The sequence below is a fragment of the Papio anubis genome, chromosome 7, assembly GCF_008728515.1.
Source record: "Papio anubis isolate 15944 chromosome 7, Panubis1.0, whole genome shotgun sequence".
NCBI lineage: Eukaryota > Metazoa > Chordata > Mammalia > Primates > Cercopithecidae > Papio > Papio anubis.
In genome coordinates this window covers 1082603-1100568 of record NC_044982.1, presented here as the reverse complement: position 1 = coordinate 1100568, position 17966 = coordinate 1082603, and the positions used below count along the sequence as shown (strand labels likewise).

The window sequence follows — 17966 nt, the reverse complement described above, 5'->3', positions numbered from 1 at the left end:
TGGATCTGTGACCCCAACAGCTCACGTGTGCTTGTGATTGCGACTGGCCTTGGTGTCCTTCCAGCAGGAACAGCCCCCGTCTCCCCTTGGCGCTCACAAGCGCTCTGTGGAGCGCCCTGGATGGGTCCCGCAGGATCACTGTGTGCTGCGCGGGCGCCCGAGGGAGCGGAGCTGTGTCGGCTTCAGGGCATCCACTCAGGAGGGTGCGGGTCTCCGGGCCCTGCTGACGGTGCCACCTACCTCTCTCCCTTGGTCAGAGTGGCAACCGATGGCTCCTCCACCATGAGGCTAATGTAAAGCATGTTGCTAACTAAGGCATAATTCCTGAATATTGTGTGAGGGTGATGATGCCCCAACGCGATGTCAGTGTCCTGGTCCAATTCCCACGCTCGCCCTCCGCGGGGCACCCCGAGACTCTCACCCGACTGGGTGTCCTGGCCTGATCCCACGCTCGCCCTCTGAGGGGCGCCCCGAGACTCCCGCCCAACTAAGTGAGGACTGTGATGTGGCCGAAGGGCGGAGTCCACTTCTCTTCTGGACGCCTCAGCGAGCTGCTGCAGCTGCAGCTTCCCTCCCTCTGCTCATTTGTATCAGCTTGGACTCGTGGGTGCGTGGTTTACTCAGAGGGTTGCGATGCATTATTCTCATTATTTATGTGATGCTCACACAGTCCCTGAGGCAGCCAGTGCAGCCTTACAGCTGGCTCTGGTGACCTTGTAGTGTGTCCTGCCATTCTATCTTCTTCAATTTTCAAAGTAGTCCCAGCTACTTGAGAGGCTGAGGTGGGAGGATCGCTTAAGCCCAGGTGGTTGAGGCTGCAGTTGAGCTGAGACTGTGTCACTGCACTCCAGCCTGGGCAACAGAGTGAGACCCTGTCTCAAAAAAAGAAAAAAAAAGAGAGAGAGACATGGACAGAAGGGAGAGTCATGGACTCACCAAGATAGAGCAATAGAGAAGGTGGTGTGAAGTCAAGTGTAGGACAGGTTCTCCCCTGGAGCATTTGGAGGGAGTAGGGCCCTGCCAACACCTTGATTTTGGACTGCTGGCCTCCTCCAGAGTGGTGAGATAATAGACTTCTACTTTTGTTTTTGATGGAGTCTTACTCTGTCGCCAGGCTGGAGTGCAGTAGTGTGATCACTGCAACCTCCACCTCCTGGGTTCAAGTGATTCTCCTGCCTCAGCCTCCCACATAGCTGGGACTACAGGCATGCACCACCACGCCCAGCTAATTTTTTGTATTTTTAGTAGAAACGGGGTTTCACCGTGTTAGCCAGGATGATCTTGATCTCCTGACCTTGAGATCCACCCGCCTCAGCCTTCCAAAGTGCTGGGATTACAGGCGTGAGCCACCACGACTGGCCTGATTTCTGCTGTTTTAAGCCACCGAGTTTGTGGCAATTTGTTCTGGCAGCCACAGGAAACGAATCTACCACCTTCCCCGCAACACTAGGAATGCTGGTCCGGAGCTGGGCCCGGCGAAAGGCCAGCACAGGGTGTGATTTTCCAGTGTTGTACCAGCCTTGCCTCTTGGTTTAAACCCAGATACACGCCGATCAGATGACCCTTTCGCAGGTTGCTGGATTCTATGTGTTGATGCTTTTGTCTGGTATTTTGCCTCTACGTTCATGAGTGAAATTGGCCTATAATTTCCATTTCTTGTTATGTTGGTGTCTGGTTTTGGTGTCAAAGTGAAGATGACTTCAAAAGATGAGTTGGGTATTGCTCTTTTATTTTTTTCATTTGTAGAAGAACTTTTCTTGGGGCTGGGCGTCATGGCTCATGCCTGTAATCCTAGCACTTTGGGAGGCTGAGGCAGGTGGATCACTTGAGGTCAGGAGTTCGAAACCAGCCTGGCCAACATGGTGAAACCCTATCTCTACTAAACATACAATAAAATTAGCCAAGCATGGTGATGCATGCCTGTAGTACCAGCTACTCGGGAGGCTGAAGCAGGAGAATTGCTTGAACCTGGGAGATCGAGGTTGCCATGAGCCGAGATGGCGCCACTGCACTCCAGCCTGGGCGACAGAGAGAGACTCTGTCTCAAGCAAACAAACAAGCAAACCTTTTTTTGGGGGTAAAATTTGATCATTTTTTTCCTTAAGTGTCTGCAACAATTCGTTACTGATGCCCTCTGGCTTGGAGTTTTCTCCGTGGGAAAACTTTTATGAATGGATTCAACTTCTTTTATTATTCCAAGATGATTCCAGTTTTTTATTTCTTTTTAATAAGTTTTATTTTTATTTTATTTTTATTTTTTTGGAGATGGAGTCTCACTCTGTTGCTCAGGCCGGAGTGCAGTGGCATGATATTGGCTCACTGCAACCTCTGCCTCCCAGGTTCAAGCGATTCTTCTGCTCAGCCTCCCAAGTAGCTGGGACTACAGGCACCTACAACCACGCCCAGCTAATTTTTGTATTTTTAGTAGAGATGGGGTTTCACCATATTGGCCAGATTGATCTTGAACTCTTGACCTCATGATCTGCCCGCCTCAGCCTCCCGAGGTGTTGTGATTACCGGTGTGAGCCACCACGCCTGGTCTCTTTTTTATTTGTTTAAAGACAGGGTCTTGCTCTGTCTCCCAGGCTGGAATGCAATGGTGCAATCATGGCTCACTGTAGCCTCAACTTCCAGGCTCAGGTGATCCTCCCACCTCAGCCTCCTGAGTAGCTGGGACCACAGGTGTGCACCATCATGCCTGGCTAATTTTTTCATATACATTTTTGTGTAGAGACAAGGTCTCACTTTGTTGTCAAGGCTGGTCTCTAACTCCTGGGCACAAGTGATCCTCCTGCCTTGGCCTCCCAAAATGCTGGGATTATGGGTGTGAGCCACCATGCCTGGCAAGGTGAATTTTTTTTTTTTTTTTGAAATGGAGTCTTGCTCTATTACCCAGGCTGGAGTGCAGTGGCTCCATCTTGGCTCACTGCAAGCTCTGCCTCCTGGGTTCACACCATTCTCCTGCCTCAGCCTCCTGAGTAGCTGAGACTACAGGCGCCCACCACCATGCCTGGCTAATTGTTTGTATTTTTAGTAGAGATGGGGTTTCACCGTGTTAGCCAGGATGGTCTTGATCTCCTGACCTCATGATCCATCTGCCTCAGCCTCCCAAAGTGCTGGGATTACAGGCGTGAGCCACTGCGCCTGGCCTCCTTCCCTCCCTCCCTCCCTCCCTCCCTCCCTCCCTCCCTTCCTTCCCTTCCCTTCCTTCCTTCCTTCCTTCCTTCCTTCCTTCCTTCCTTCCTTCCTTCCCTCCCTTCCTTCCCTTCCTTGCTTTCAGGTGTCTCACTGTGTTGCCCAGACTAGAGTGCAGTGGCACAACCTTGGCTCACTGCAACTTCCACCTCCTGAGTTCCAGCAATTTTTGTGCCTCAGCCTCACGAGTATCTGGGATTACAGGTGTGCACCACCACATCTGGCTAATTTTTTTTTTTTTTTGTATTTTTAGTAGAGACACGGTTTCACCGTGTTGGCCAGGTTGGTCTCAAACTCATGACCTCAAGTGATCCCCCTGCCTCAGCCTCCCAAAGTACTGGGATTACAAGCGTGAGCCACCGTGCCTGGCCTATTCTCTTATTTTCAATCTTTCTGTATATGTATTGTAAATGTAAATTGCAGAAACAGAATATATTTGTCTTATGATGGACTCTTCTAGTTGATTTGTAATCACTAACATATTTGGGTTTAAATCTACCATCTTACTAGGAACCTCCACATAACCCATAATCTCACACAACTGTCAACTCCTAGCCGTCTAATAGGTGTGCACAGGAACCTTATCATTGTTTAAATCTGCATTTTCCTAACATGGAACTCCTCATGTGCTGATTTGCATCCATGTATCCTCTTTGGTGAAATGTCTGTTCAAGTCCTTTGCCCATTTTTAGATTATTGTATTTACTGCAGATTGATTTATTTTTTATTTTTTATTTTTAGAGACAGGGTCTTGCTCTGTCTCCCACAGTGGAATGCAGTGGCATCAACATAGCTCACTGCAGCCTTGAACTCCTGGCCTCAAGTGATCCTCCTGACTCAGCCTTCCAAAGCACTGAGATTACAGGCATGAGCCACTGTGACTGGCCTTACTGCCGATGTTAAGAGTTAAAAAAATATGTAGGCGGGGCATGGTGGCTCACGACTATAATCTCAGCACTTTGGGAGGCTGAGGCGGGCAGATCACGAGGTCAGGAGTTTAAGACCAGCTTGGCCAACATGGTGAAACCCCATCTCTACTAAAGATACAAAAAATTAGCCAGGCCTGGTGGCATGCACCTGTAATCCCAGCTACTCGTGAGGCTGAGGCAGGAGAATTGCTTGAACCTGGGAGGTAGAGGTTGCTGTGAGCCAAGATCGCGCCATTGCACTCCAGCCTGGGTAACAGGGTGAGACTCCGTCTCAAAAAAAAAAAAAAAAAAAAAAAGTATTCTGAGGTAAAACAATAACAGGTGCTGGTGAAGTTGTGGAGAAAAAGGAATGCTTATACACTGTTGGTGGGAGTGTCAATTAGTTCACCCATTGTGGAAGACAGTGTGGTGATTCCTCAAAGACCTAAAAACAGAACTACCATTCTACCCAGAAATCCCGTTACTAGATATATACCCAAAGGAATATAAATTGTTCTATTGTAAAGGTACATGCAGCACTATTCACAATAGCAAAGTCATAGAATCAACCTGAATGCCCATCAGTGATGGACTGGATAAAAAATGTGGTACATATACACTATGGAATACTATGCAGCCATAAAAAAGAAAGAGAATGAGATCATGTCCTTTGCAGGAACATGGTTGGAGCTGAAGGCCATTATCCTTAGCAAGCTGATGCAGGAACAGAAACCCAAATTCATGTTCTCACTTACGAAGTGGGAGCTAAATGATGAGAACACGTGCACACATAGAGGGTAACAGCTGACACTGGCCTATCAGAGGGTAGAGAATGGGAGGAGGGAGAGGATCAGGCAAAATAACTAATGAATACAAAGGCTTAGTACCTGGGTGATGAAATAATCTGTACAACAAACCTCCATGACACAAGTTAACCTATATAACAAACCTGCACAAGTACCCCTGAACATAAAATAAAAGTTAAATATGTAAATATGTATATTAGATATTAATATACCTTATATGTTATATATGTGTGTATATATATATATTCTGCAAACAAGTCCTTTTTTTGATATATGATTTACAAGTTGATATGCTTTGGCGGTGTCCCCACCCAAATCTCATCTTGAATTGTAGTTCCCACAATCCTCACATGTTGTGGGAAGAATCCAGTGGGAGGTAATTGAATCATGGAGGTGGTTACCCCCATGCTACTCTTCTCTTGATAGTGAGTGAGTTCTCATGAGATCTGATGGTTTTATAAGAGGCTTTTCCCCCTTTGCTGAGCACTTCTTTCTCCTGCTGCCATGTGAAGAAGGACGTGTTGCTTCCCCTTCTGCCATGATTCTAAGTCTCCTGCGGCATCCCCAGGCATGTGGAACTGTGAGTCAATTAAACCTTTTTCCTTTATAAATTACCCAGTCTTGGGTATTTCTTTTTCTTTCTTTCTTTCTTGAGATGGAGTTTTGCTCTTGTTGCCCAGGCTGGAGTGCAATGGTGCGATCTCGGCTCACTGCAACCTCCGCCTCCCTGGTTCAAGCGATTCTTCTGCCTCAGCCTCCTGAATAGCTGGGATTACAGATGCTTGCTACCACTCCCAGCTAATTTTTCTATTTTTAATAGAGACAGGGTCTCGACATGTTGGCCAGGCTGGTCTTGAACTCCTGACCTCGGGTGATCCACCACCTCTACCTCCCAAAGTGCTGGGGATTATAGGCGTGAGCCACTGTACCTGGCCTCAGTCTTGGGTATTTCTTCATAGCAGCATGAGAATGGACTAATACACAAATACTTTCTCCCAGTATATAATTTGTCTTTTCATTCTCTTAACAGTGACTTTTACATAGAAAAAAAGGTTTAAATTTTGATGAAATCCAATTTATCAATTTATCTTTTGTGGATTGAGCTTTTGTTGTTGTATCTATTTTTTTTTTTTTTTTTTTGAGACGGAGTCTTGCTCTGTCGCCCAGGCTGGAGTGCAGTCACCGGATCTCAGCTCACTGCAAGCTCCGCCTCCCGGGTTCACGCCATTCTCCTGCCTCAGCCTCCCAAGTAGCTGGGACTACAGGCGGCCACCACCGCGCCTGGCTAATTTTTTGTATTTTTTAGTAGAGACGGGGTTTCACCGTGTTCGCCAGGATGGTCTCGATCTCCTGACCTCGTGATCCGCCCGTCTCGGCCTCCCAAAGTGCTGGGATTACAGGCTTGAGCCACCGCGCCCAGCCTCTGTTGTTGTATCTAAGAATATTTTTAGCCTTGGCCCAGGTTGTGAAAAATTTTTCTATTTTTTTTCTTCTAAAGGTTTTGTAGCTTTACACTTGACATTTAGACCTGTGATCATTTTGAGTTAATTTTTGCATAAGGAATGAGGGTCTAGGTTGAGGATACTTTTTTTTTCCCCCCACACCCATGTCCAATTTGGTGAAAAGGCTATCTTTCCAATGTCGAATCACTTTTGCAGTTTAGTTAAAAATTAATTACTACTTTCAAAAACCCAGGAATAGAAGGGAACTTCCTTAATCTGATGAAAGAGATCTGCTAAGCCTCACAGCTAACATTCTACTTAAGGGTAAAAGGCAGGATGCTCTCCCCCTGGGATCAAAAACAAGACAAGCATATCTACTGTCACCACTTTTATTCAACATTGTACTGGAGGCTCTAGCCAAGGCAATTCGGCAAGATAAAGAAATAAAAGACATCCAGATCAGAAAGGAAGAAGTAAAACTTTCTGTCTGGGGATGACATAATATTATATATAGAAAATCCTGGCCGGGCGCAGTGGCTCACGCCTATAATCCCAGCACTTTGAGAGGCCGAGGTGGGCGGATCACGAGGTCAGGAGATTGAGACCATCCTGGCTAACACGGTGAAACCCCATCTCTACTAAAAATACAAAAAATTAGCCGGGCGAGGTGGCGGGCGCCTGTAGTCCCAGTTACTCGGGAGGCTGAGGCAGGAGAATGGTGTGAACCCGGGAGGTGGAGCTTGCAGTGAGTTGAGATCACACCACTGTACTCCAGCCCGGGTGACAGAGCGAGACTCCGTCTCAAAAAAACAAACAAACAAACAAAAAACCAAGAAAATCCTCAGAAATGAACTAAAAATACTAGCACTAATAAAGACATTCAGCAAGGTTGCAGAATCTTGTGATTCATGTGCAAAAAATCCACTGTATTTCTTTCTTCTTCTTTTTTTTCCCCCAGACATGTGGAACTGTAAGTCCAATGAAACCTTTTTTTGTTCCCAGTTTGGGGTATGTCTTTATCGGCAGCATGAAAATGAGATAATACATTGCCCCTCCCTAGTTCTTGTTTTCTTACACATTGTTACATTTCTTCCCTGCTATATAAACCCCTGGTTTTAGTCAGTCAGGAGATGGATTTGAGACTGAGCTACCATCTCCTCCGCTCAGCACCTGATTAAAGCCTTCTTCCTTGGCCATACTTGGCATCTCAGTGATTGGCTTTCTTTGCAGCAAGCAGCAGGCCCTGGAATGAAACGCTGGTGTCTCAGTAACATTGCCAGCAACGCTCAGCTTGCAGCTGCTTCCCTCCAACCTCTGTCTCTGTCCTGACACAGCCTTCTTTCCTCTGTGTGTGTCTGTCTTCAAAACCCTCTCTCCTTATAAGGACACACACATTGGATGTAGGCCCACTCTAATCCAATGTGGTCCCAACTTAACTAGATTATACCTACAAAGATCCTATTTCCAAATAAGGTCACGTTTGCAGGTACCGGGGTAGGACTGAAACATATCTTTTTGGGAGCCATGATTTAGCCCACAACAGATCCCTTCCTTAAAACAGACATAAAATTTAACTCAAAATGCTTCATAGACCTAAATGTAAAACCTAAAACTATAAAACTTCTAGAAGAAAACAGAGGAGAAAATCTTTGTGACCTTGGATTATGCAAAAGCTTTTTAGGACACAGAAAAGCACGAGCAACAAAATAAAAGATAGATAAATTGGGTTTAATTAAAATTAGAAGTTTCTGGCTGGGCGCAGTGGCTCACGCCTGTAATCCCAGCACTTTGGGAGGCTGAGGCGGGCAGATCTGGAGGTCAGGAGTTCGAGACCAGACTGGTCAACATGGTGAAACCCTGTCTCTACTAAAAATAGAAAAATTAGCCAAGTGTGGTGGCGTGCACCCACACTCCCAGCTATTTGGGAGACTGAGGCAGGAGAATTGCTTGAATCTGGGAGGTGGAGGTTGCAGTGAGCTGAAATCACACCACTGCAGTCCAGCCTGGGTGACAAAGCAAGACTCTGTCTTAAAAAAACAAAAGAAAAAAAAAGAAGAAAAATTTCTGTGCTTTGAGACTCCATAAAAAACGTTGGCTGGGTAAGGATCATGCCTGTAATACCAGCACTGGTCAAGGTGGGAGGATCACTTCAGCCCACGAGTTCAAGGCCAGCCTGGGAAATGAGAGTTGCAAGACCCTGTCTCTACAAAAAATTAAAAAATTAGCCAGCCATGGTGGTACGCACCTGTAGTTCCAGCTACTCAGGAGGTTGATGGAGGAGGGTCACTTAAGCCTGGGAGATCAAGGCCCTGGTAAGCCATCATCGTACCACTGCACTCCAGCCTGGGTTGCAGAGAGAGACCCTGTCTCAAAAAAAACATTGAGGCCAGGCATGGTGGCTCACACCTGTAATCCCAGCACTTTGGGGGGCTTAGGCACGTGGATCGCCTGAGGTCAGGAGTTTGAGACCAGCCTGGCCAACATGGTAAAACTCCGGCTCTACTAAAAATACAAAAATTAGCTGGGTGTGGTGGCACACGACTGTAATTCCAGCTACTCAGGAGGCTGAGGCAGGAGAATCACTTGAATACAGGAGGTGGAGGTTCAGTGAGCCAAGATCTCACCACTGCACTCCAGCCTGGGTGATGGAGCAAGACTCTGTCTCAAAAGAAAAAAAAAAAAAAAAAAAGAGAAAAAAAAAGGGCAGGTACAGTGGCTCTTGCCTGTAATCCTAGCACTTTGGGAGGTTGAGGCGGGCAGATTGCTTGAGTTCAGGTGTTCGAGACCAGCCTGGGCAACACGGTGAAACCCCATCTCTACTAAAAATACAAAAAATTAACTGGGTGTGGTGGTGTGCGCCTGTATTACCAGCTACTTGGGAGACTGAGGCATGAGAATTGCTTGAACCTTGGAGGCAGATGTTGTAGTGAGCTGAGATCGTGCCACAGCACTCCAGCCTGGGTGACACAGCATGACTCTGTCTCAAAAAAAAAAAAAAAAAAAAGTTGAAAAGACAATTCAGAAAATGGGAGAAAGTAATTGCAAATTACATATCTGATAAGAGAATTGCATCCAGAATATGTAAGGAACCCTTAGAGTGGAACAGTAAAAGGATAAATAACCCAATAGAAAAACGTGCAAAGGATTTGAATAGACATTTCTCCAAAGGAGATATGTAAATGGCCAGTAAACACATGATCCAATGCCTAGTGTCATTAGCCATCAGGGAAATGCAAATCAGAGCCACAGTGAGGTAACATTTCACAACATTTCCGCTGCAATGGCTATGATTAAAAATGTTGATAATAACAAGTGTTGGCAAGGGTGTGAATAAATTGGAATCCTCACATATTGCTGTTGAAAATGCAAAATGATCTGAAAACCAGTTGGCACCTCCCCAAAATGTTAAATGTGGAGTTACCGTATGACCCGACCATTACACTCCTCGATGGATACTTAAGAGAAATAAACACAGGTCCACAGAAAATTTTGTACTCAAGTGTTCATAGCCATATCCATAATAGCCAAAAGATGGAAACAAAGCCAAAAGATGGAAACAAAGCCAAAAGATGTCCATCAACTGATAAAGAGATAATAAAAGAATGGAATATTATTTGGCAATAAAAAGGAAGGAAGTAGTGATGCATGCTACATGAATGCGCCTGAAACAGATTTTGCTTAGCAAAATAAGCCAGTCACAAATGACCACATATGGGATGGTCCCGTTTGTATGAAACGTCCAGAAAAGGCAAATCTGTAGAGACAGAAAGTAGATGAGTGGTTGCCAGGGGCTGGGAAAATTGGGGAGAAATTGGGGGTGAAAGGAGGGTGAATGCTACTGGGTCTGGGGATGATGAAAATCTTTCAAAATTGATTATGACATGTGTAAATATACCAAAAATCATTGAATTGTTTCCCTCCCTCCCTCTTTCTTTTCCTTCCTTTCTTCCTTTCTTTCTCTTCTGATGGAGTCTTGCTCTGTCACCCAGGCTGGAGTGCAGTGGTGCAATCTCGGCTCACTGTAACCTCCACCTCCTGGGTTCAAGGAGTTCTCCTCCGGCCTCAGCCACCTGAGTCGCTGGGATTACAGGCGTGCGCCACCACGCCCAGCTAATTTTTTGTATTTTAGTAGCGATGGGGTTTTACCATGTTGGCCAGGCTGGTCTCAAACTCCTGACCTCAAGTCATCTGCCCTCCTTGGCCTCCCAAAGTGCTGGGATCACAGGTGTAAGTCACTGTGACTGTATACTTTTGCTTTTCGAGACAGAGTCTCTGTTGCCCACCTTGGCCTCCCAAATGCTGGTATTAGAGGCATGAGCCACAGCACCTGGCCTGTTTTTTGTTTTTTTTTTGTTTTTTTTTTTTTTTGAGATGGAGTCTCGCTCTGTTGCCCAGGCTGGAGTGCAGGGACGTGATCTCGGCTCACTGCATGCTCTGCCTCCTGGGTTCATGCCATTCTCCTGCCTCAGCCTCCCGAGTGGGTGGGACTACAGGCACTGGCCACCATGCCCAGCACATTTTTTTTTTTTTTTTTTTGAGAGGGAGTCTCGCTCTGTCGCCCAGGCTGGGATGCAGTGGCCGGATCTCAGCTCACTGCAAGCTCCGCCTCCCGGGTTTACGCCATTCTCCTGCCTCAGCCTCCCGAGTAGCTGGGACTACAGGCGCCTGCCACCTCGCCCGACTAGTTATTTTTTGTATTTTTTAGTAGAGATGGGGTTTCACCTTGTTAGCCAGGATGGTCTCGATCTCCTGACCTCGTGATCCGCCCGTCTCGGCCTCCCAAAGTGCTGGGATTACAGGCTTGAGCCACCGCGCCCGGCCCAGCACATTTTTTATATTTTTATTAGAGACGGGGTTTCACCATGTTAGCCTGGATGGTCTTGATCTCCTGACCTCGTGATCCGCCTGCCTCGGCCTCCTGAAGTGCTGGGATTACAGGCGTGAGCTACCGCACCTGGCCTTTTTTTAAAATTAAAAATAACAGATATGGAATCTTTCCATGTTGCCTAGGCTGGTCTTGAACTCCTGGACTCCCAAATTGTTGAGATTACAGGGGTGAGCCACCCTGCCTGGCCTGTTGTTTTTGTTGTTGCTTTTTTGTAGATTCCCTTTATGAGATTAGGCATGTTCACTTTCCAGTTTGCTGAGAGTGTTTATCAGGGATGAGTGTTGAATTCCATCAAATACTTTCTTTGAATTGATTGAGATGATCACATGGTTTTCTCCTTGAGACTGATATGGTGGATCACATCGATTTATTTTCACATGTTGAACCAGCCTTGCCTTTCTGGGATAGCCTCCATTTGGTTGTGGACAGTGGACTGTCCTTTTGTTCAGTTCTCAGTCTTTGGGATGTGAATGAGAGTCAGACTCGTACATCATGCACGACTTGCACAACTTCTTGGGGTTGCTTTTTTTTTTTTTTTTTGAGATGGAGTCTCACTCTGTTTCCCAGGCTGGAGTGCAGCGGCAAGATCTCGGCTCGCTATAACCTCTGTCTCCTGGACTCAAGCAATTCTCCTGCTTCAGCCTCCCGAGTAGCTGGGATTACAGGCGTGTGCCACCAAGCCCGGCTAATTTTTATATTTTTAGTAGAGATGGGGTCTTCACCATGTTGGCCAGGCTGGTCTCGAACTCCTGACCTCAGGTAATCCACCCGCCTCAGCCTCCCAAAGTGCTGGAATTACAGGTGTAAGCCACCATGCCCAGCCCATGGGATTGCTTTCTACTGCTTCTCCCTGCCCAGCGTCTCTCCTGCCCACCATGGGACCACATCTCCTGGGGCTGGAGAGGAAGACTCTTCTGCCTCAGTGTTTTAGGTGCTTGTAAACCTCATGCCTTGGTCATGCTTTGGTGGGATACCTAGGGGCTGGGGCATCAGAGAATGGAGAAGAGTAAAACAACAACCACTACCAAAAACACCCGTCCTCCCAAACCCTAACATCCCCCGGGACATTCTCCCGCACCCTGGGAGCATTAGGCGACCTTTTTCTTTCCTGCCCCTTGTGCCAGGACTAGAGAACTTCTGGAGCTCTCTGTCCACTTCCGGCTTTCAGGCCGTGTTGAGTCCAGGCCTGGGGATACGGGAAGAGAATCTGGAAGTTCACTACCAGTTGGGTGGTGCCTCAAATTTTGGCCTTTCCCCCAAATCTGGCGTCCCTTTACCTCTCTGAACCTCAGTCTCCTCCTATGTCAGAGGGAAGTGAGAGCAGTTCTAGGAAGGAGAGCAGGCATGCAGAAGGGGCCCTCGAATTCTCCTCTGGCTCACACGGGATGGACAAGATGTGGGCGGAGGGGCTCAGTGTCACCTCAGTGACAAAATGAAGCCCAAGTCCCCAAACCCTAGCTTCCCTCCTGGACTGGCTGGAGAAGAAGGTGGGGGTCGCTCATCATTCTTTTCCTCTGCCCTCAGAAGAAACATGGGAAGGCTGAATTTCCGCGTGAGGGCCCCGCTAGCCAGGCCAGCCCTGCGCCTAAGTCCCTGCCAGCTCCTGGGCCGGTGGGCACCTGTCCGGCTGAGTGGGGTCGCTCTAGGGGGCGGCAGCGGAGTTTCAGGGCGCGGGGGGGGGCACTGGGCGGAACCCGGCAATTCTGGTCGGTGGGAGAGGAGGGTGGAGACCGGACTCCGGGCCTGGGGGTGCACGAGGGCGCCCGGCTTCCCGGAACCACCAGTCCTGCGCGCCGCCTCTCAGTGCTGTCGCCGTGACAACCGGCGCCGCGGAGGGGGCGGGGCGCCGGGACCCCCGGGCTCCCAGGCCCCCAGGTCCCGCGGAGCTAGCGGGCCGAGGGGCGCGGGGCGGGGCCTCTGGGTCGGGGGCGGTGCCGCGCGGGCGGGGGAGGGGCGCGGCGGGAGGAGCCGGCGAGGCCCCGGCAGTGGTGGCAGAGGCTGGGCGGGCGGGCCCGGGAGCGGCGCAGCATCTGCGGGCGGCGGGGTAGGCGCGGGCGCGGGCGGGACTGGCTGGGCGCGCGGCTGCTTCTGCGGAGGGGGCAGCGGGCCTGGGCGACCCTGCACCTCCGGGCCGTGGGGACTGTGGGGTGGGGCGGGGGCCAATGCGGCAGGGGTGAGGCCTGGGGCCGGCGGGGTGAAGGGGACCCGGCCCTGCGTGGGGAAGCCTCGGGGGGACAAGTAGAGACGCAGCCTGCTGGGAGCGGCCCAAGCTCTGCACCGGCCCGCGGCAGGAGCGCAGCAGTCCCCTCCCGCCCCTCCTCCCGGGGGCTCCGAGGGCTGGTTTTGGGGCGGGGATCCTTGCGGGGCGCAGGCAGTGAAGAGCCTGGAGGCCCCAGAGTCTGTGCCAGGTCTGAGCCGCGGGGCGTGGGGGGAGGAGGGGCCTCGGCCGGGGCCCAGGAGACCCAGGACAGGTGGGCCTGGGGCCAGGTCCCCAGGGAGGGGTGGCCGGGCCAGGCTCTGGCTTCCCGGGGTAGGGGCTCTGCTAGGGGCTGGAGTCCGTCCCTTCGCCAGCGCAGAGCCCCTCGGCCCTCGGCCCGCATCTGCCAAGTGGCTGAGGATCGAGCGACAGCGTAGTGGGGCGGAGGGGCTGGAGGCACGGCCGGAAAGGGTGAGCGGCGCCGCGGCTCCTCAGCTATTTGGCCCCGCCACGCGCGGAGAGGGGGGAAATTCTCAGGCTGCGGCTGCAGCTAAGGGAGGCCCAGGTGGGCCTGGAGTGGTCCCCGAGAGGGCTTCCTGGGTCAGACGTGTCGATCCAGTGGAAGTAAAAACCGGGTGAGTGTCCCGGTGGGACCCGGAGTGCGGGCAACCTTGGAGGCAGGGGCATGTGCTGAGGACCCCCAGGGCACCCTCTGCGCGACCTGTCAGTGCTCCCAGGGGTGGGGGTGTCCTGTGTGTGGCTGTGGGGATCCTGGGAGGCGGCTGCTGTGTGGGGGCAGGGGTGGGAGTGCAGAGTTCAATGCTTTCCCGGATCAGTGGGGGCTGCGGTGTCACCAGGGCAGTCCGAGCGCCCGACTGTCACGGGGACATTAAATTTTATGCCTTTGTCTAGACAGGGCAGTAAACGGAGCCCCAGGCCTGGGGCTGTGGAGGGGGTGAGGGACTGGCTGGGAGTGAGCCTGCCAGTGACTTTGGGGTGGGTGCGGGCGTGCGGGCCTCCATCGTCACCCAGGTGTGCGCAGGCCCAGGTGTGGGGACTCCGACAGCACGGCAATGACGACCAGTGCCAGGTGTGTGACAGAGGTGCAGGGGCCTGTGGAAGCGCGACGGGCCTTGGTGGACGGGCTTCTCGAGATTCGAGGGGCGCCACAGGCAGCGCCCTGGCGCACAGGAGCAGAGTAGGGTGGCTGTGCCGGGGCAGATGGTGGGGGACAACACCTCACCAAGGCAATGCGGAGCCATGGGGAGCAGGGCAGGCCGTGGCCACGCGCCCAGGATGGTGGACAGGAGGGGAGACCGAGCCTGCCAGTGCAGGGAGGAGGGGCGTGGGGGCTGCCAGGCAGGCGCGGGGAGGCTCGGAGAGGCTTGTGGGACGGATGCATCGGGACCTGGGTGACTCTCGGTCCGGGATCAGAAAGCCTGGGAGGGCCGGGGCCTCCTTGGGCACTCCGAGAGCGAAGGGGCAGGCCCGCCTCCCTGCCCAGCGCGGCGTCAGGGAGAGGGTACGCCCGGAACTCCGCGGAAACGGCCTGGGGCCAGCAGCGCGGGCGTGGGGTCCGGGCCGCCGGAGCCAGGAGGGACGGCGGCGCGGGCCCAGCAGTGACAAAACCCCCCGGGCTCCGGGAACGCGCGCGGCGGGCAGAAAACGCGTCCGTTCCGTTTCCTTCCTGGCGGCGGGAACGAGGCCCGGGTGCTCTGGCGCGGCAGCAGCGCCCCCTGGAGGCCTCGCTGCGGTTCGCGGCCGCCGGTTCGCGCATGGGCGCAGGCGTATGCGATGCCTCGGGGCCCCGGCTCGGAGACCGCGCTGGGTGGGAAGCACGCGGGGCTGGGGGATGTTGGCGGAGACCGCCCCAGCCCGCCCTCTGATCTTGTCTCCTCCGGTCTCCCCAGGTTCCGAGCTCGCCAGGCCGCGTCGCGCCATGCCCGCCGGCTGAGCGCTGCAGGGCCTTGTCCCGCCAGGCGTGGGGGCCGCGCGCGCCCAGGCCGGGGCCCGGCGGCCGACCATGGTGCTGCCGCCCCCGGACCGGCGCCACGTGTGCCTGACCACGCTGGTGATCATGGGCAGCATGGCGGTCATGGACGCGTACCTGGTGGAGCAGAACCAGGGCCCGCGCAAGATCGGCGTGTGCATCATCGTGCTGGTGGGCGACGTGTGCTTCCTGCTGGTGCTGCGCTACGTGGCCGTGTGGGTGGGCGCCGAGGTGCGCACGGCCAAGCGCGGCTACGCCATGATTCTGTGGTTCCTCTACATCTTCGTGCTGGAGATAAAGCTCTACTTCATCTTCCAGAACTACAAGGCGGCGCGGCGCGGCGCGGCTGACCCTGTGGCGCGCAAGGCGCTGACGCTGCTGCTGTCCGTGTGTGTGCCCGGCCTGTTCCTGCTGCTTGTGGCGCTGGACCGCATGGAGTACGTGCGCACCTTCCGCAAGCGCGAGGACCTGCGCGGCCGCCTGTTTTGGGTGGCGCTGGACCTGCTGGACTTGCTGGACATGCAGGCCAGCCTGTGGGAGCCGCCGCGCTCCGGGCTGCCGCTGTGGGCTGAGGGCCTCACCTTCTTCTACTGCTACATGCTGCTGCTGGTGCTGCCGTGCGTGGCGCTCAGCGAGGTCAGCATGCAGGGCGAGCACATCGCGCCGCAGAAGATGATGCTCTACCCGGTGCTCAGCCTCGCCACCGTCAACGTGGTGGCCGTGCTGGCGCGCGCTGCCAACATGGCGCTGTTCCGAGACAGCCGCGTCTCGGCCATCTTCGTCGGCAAAAACGTGGTGGCGCTCGCCACCAAGGCCTGCACCTTTCTGGAGTACCGTCGCCAGGTGCGCGACTTCCCGCCGCCTGCGCTAGCGCTGGAGCTGCAGCCGCCACCCCCGCAGCGCAACTCGGTGCCGCCGCCGCCACCGCTGCACGGCCCACCCGGGCGCCCCCACGGGTCCTCGCCCACGCGTGACCCCCTGGACACGTGACAGGGCCCGCGCGGCCCCCGGGACGCCCCTCGGGCGCAGAGACACCGGGCTGGCTCGGGGCGCGGTTTGCATGGGATGGGGTGGGGGCGGGCTCCCCTAGGGGCAGGTGCCTCGAGTGCCAGTGCCTGGGGTCCCGTGGCCGCTTCTTCATCTCAGGAATCCCTCGAACCGCGGATCCTCAGCCCCAGCTCCACCAGCCCGCCCCAGCGCGTGGGTCCGTTTGGGAGCTCTGGGCCGGAGCAGAGCAGAGGCGGTCCAGCCCGTGCCTGCTGGACCGCCCGGGTTGGAAGGGAGGGCAGTGTGGGCGGAGATCTGCTCCCTCGGTGGGGGCCTCTGGCTCAGATTTTGGGGCCAAGGAGGTCTCTGTCATTTTAAAGACTCGTGTTTACAGTTTTGTATCCAAGGCCGCACTGCTTTGCCTGTCCCTGTGTCCCTGTCTTTACCAGCCAGGCTGGGAGGCCGGGAGCCGGGAGGGGTGTGTGGAGCGCAGGGGAGATGGTGGTGTCCAAGTGCCGGATGCTGGTGGGGCTGGGCCGCTCCACTTCCCCCGGGGATCTCAGGAGCTCCTGGGGGCCACTGCCGCTCTGTCCCAGGGACAGTTCCTCCATTCCAGCTTCCGTGTTCCCACTTCTCTTCCTGGGATACTTTGACCCCCATCTTCCCCCAGCCCCGTGGGTTCCTGGACCCTGCTCCCCTCAACCTCAGGCATGACAGTGTCCCCCACATGCCTGGTTCCCTCCTCCCGCCCTGTGGAACCCACCTTCCCCGTGGGCTCCTCCAGCCTAGGATAGCCAGACGGAATCAGGTGTTCCCAAGTTGATGGGGCAGCCCCAGGTCACAGCCCCAGGAGCAGCATGGAGCCTTGCCCCAACTTACCATCCTGGCCTTGCCCCAGCACAGGAGCTGGCAGCGCCGGCCCAGGCAGCACCTGGCCTGAAGCCCATCTGCAAGTGGTCTCTCACCTGCCTTCCACCTGGGCCCCTGCACCTGCGATGTGGCCCTCGGTATCCATCTGGCCCGGGAAGGTCCATAGCATCTGGGGAGGGCCCCTTTATGAGGCCCCTAAAAGGACTGTTTGAAGATGCCCGCTCCATGAGCGGGTGATGGTCACACACATCTCACGTGTCACAATTCACTGCTTGGACCTCCACTTCCCGCATTTCCACGGCCCAAAGGCGGCAAGGTTTCTCCATCTGGGGCTAAAACCATCGATGGGAGTGGAGCAGGCTGCACAAGTGGGGTCCTCCCCAAGCGGGGTCCTCCCCAAGCGCCCTTCCGGACAACTGCAGCAGTTAAGGGCATGGCTGGTGGCCACCTCAGCTGCATCCCAACCCCACACAGTCCTCATCCCTCAGCTCCAGGCCACCTGGGATCTGGCCTTGGAAAGTCGCCTGCCTTCTAGGCAACTGGCCTTGGGACCACTGTCGTCAGGGTCATGGTCACGGGGATTACCTCCCTGCCCAGGTCAGACTGGCTGGTACTCCGCCCACCTCTAAACCGGAGCCTTGGCCCTGCCTCCGACGATGTCCCCAGCATCCCCTCCCAGCGCC

General features: G+C 53.6%; 1 protein-coding gene across 3 annotated transcripts; it reads left to right on the top strand.

Annotated features, from left to right (window-relative positions):
* Positions 1–13214: 13214 nt before the first annotated feature.
* TMEM121 (transmembrane protein 121) lies at positions 13215–16837 on the top strand. Of its 3 annotated transcripts, none has more exons than XM_003902354.4 (2): positions 13215–13283; positions 15347–16837. In XM_003902354.4, the coding sequence occupies exon 2, from the start codon at positions 15460–15462 to the stop codon at positions 16414–16416; it is 957 nt and encodes a 318-aa protein (XP_003902403.1). In that variant the 5' UTR covers positions 13215–13283; positions 15347–15459; the 3' UTR covers positions 16417–16837. The 3 variants fall into 3 exon arrangements, with proteins under 3 accessions (XP_003902403.1, XP_021797362.1, XP_031524880.1); XM_021941670.2 differs by lacking the exon at positions 13215–13283 and adding an exon at positions 13445–14071; XM_031669020.1 differs by lacking the exon at positions 13215–13283 and adding an exon at positions 13445–14526.
* Positions 16838–17966: the final 1129 nt, after the last annotated feature.

Excerpts from the sequence above, each read along its gene's own strand:
- TMEM121 (XM_003902354.4), top strand. The coding sequence starts at position 15,460 with ATGGTGCTGCCGCCCCCGGACCGGCGCCACGTGTGCCTGACCACGCTG.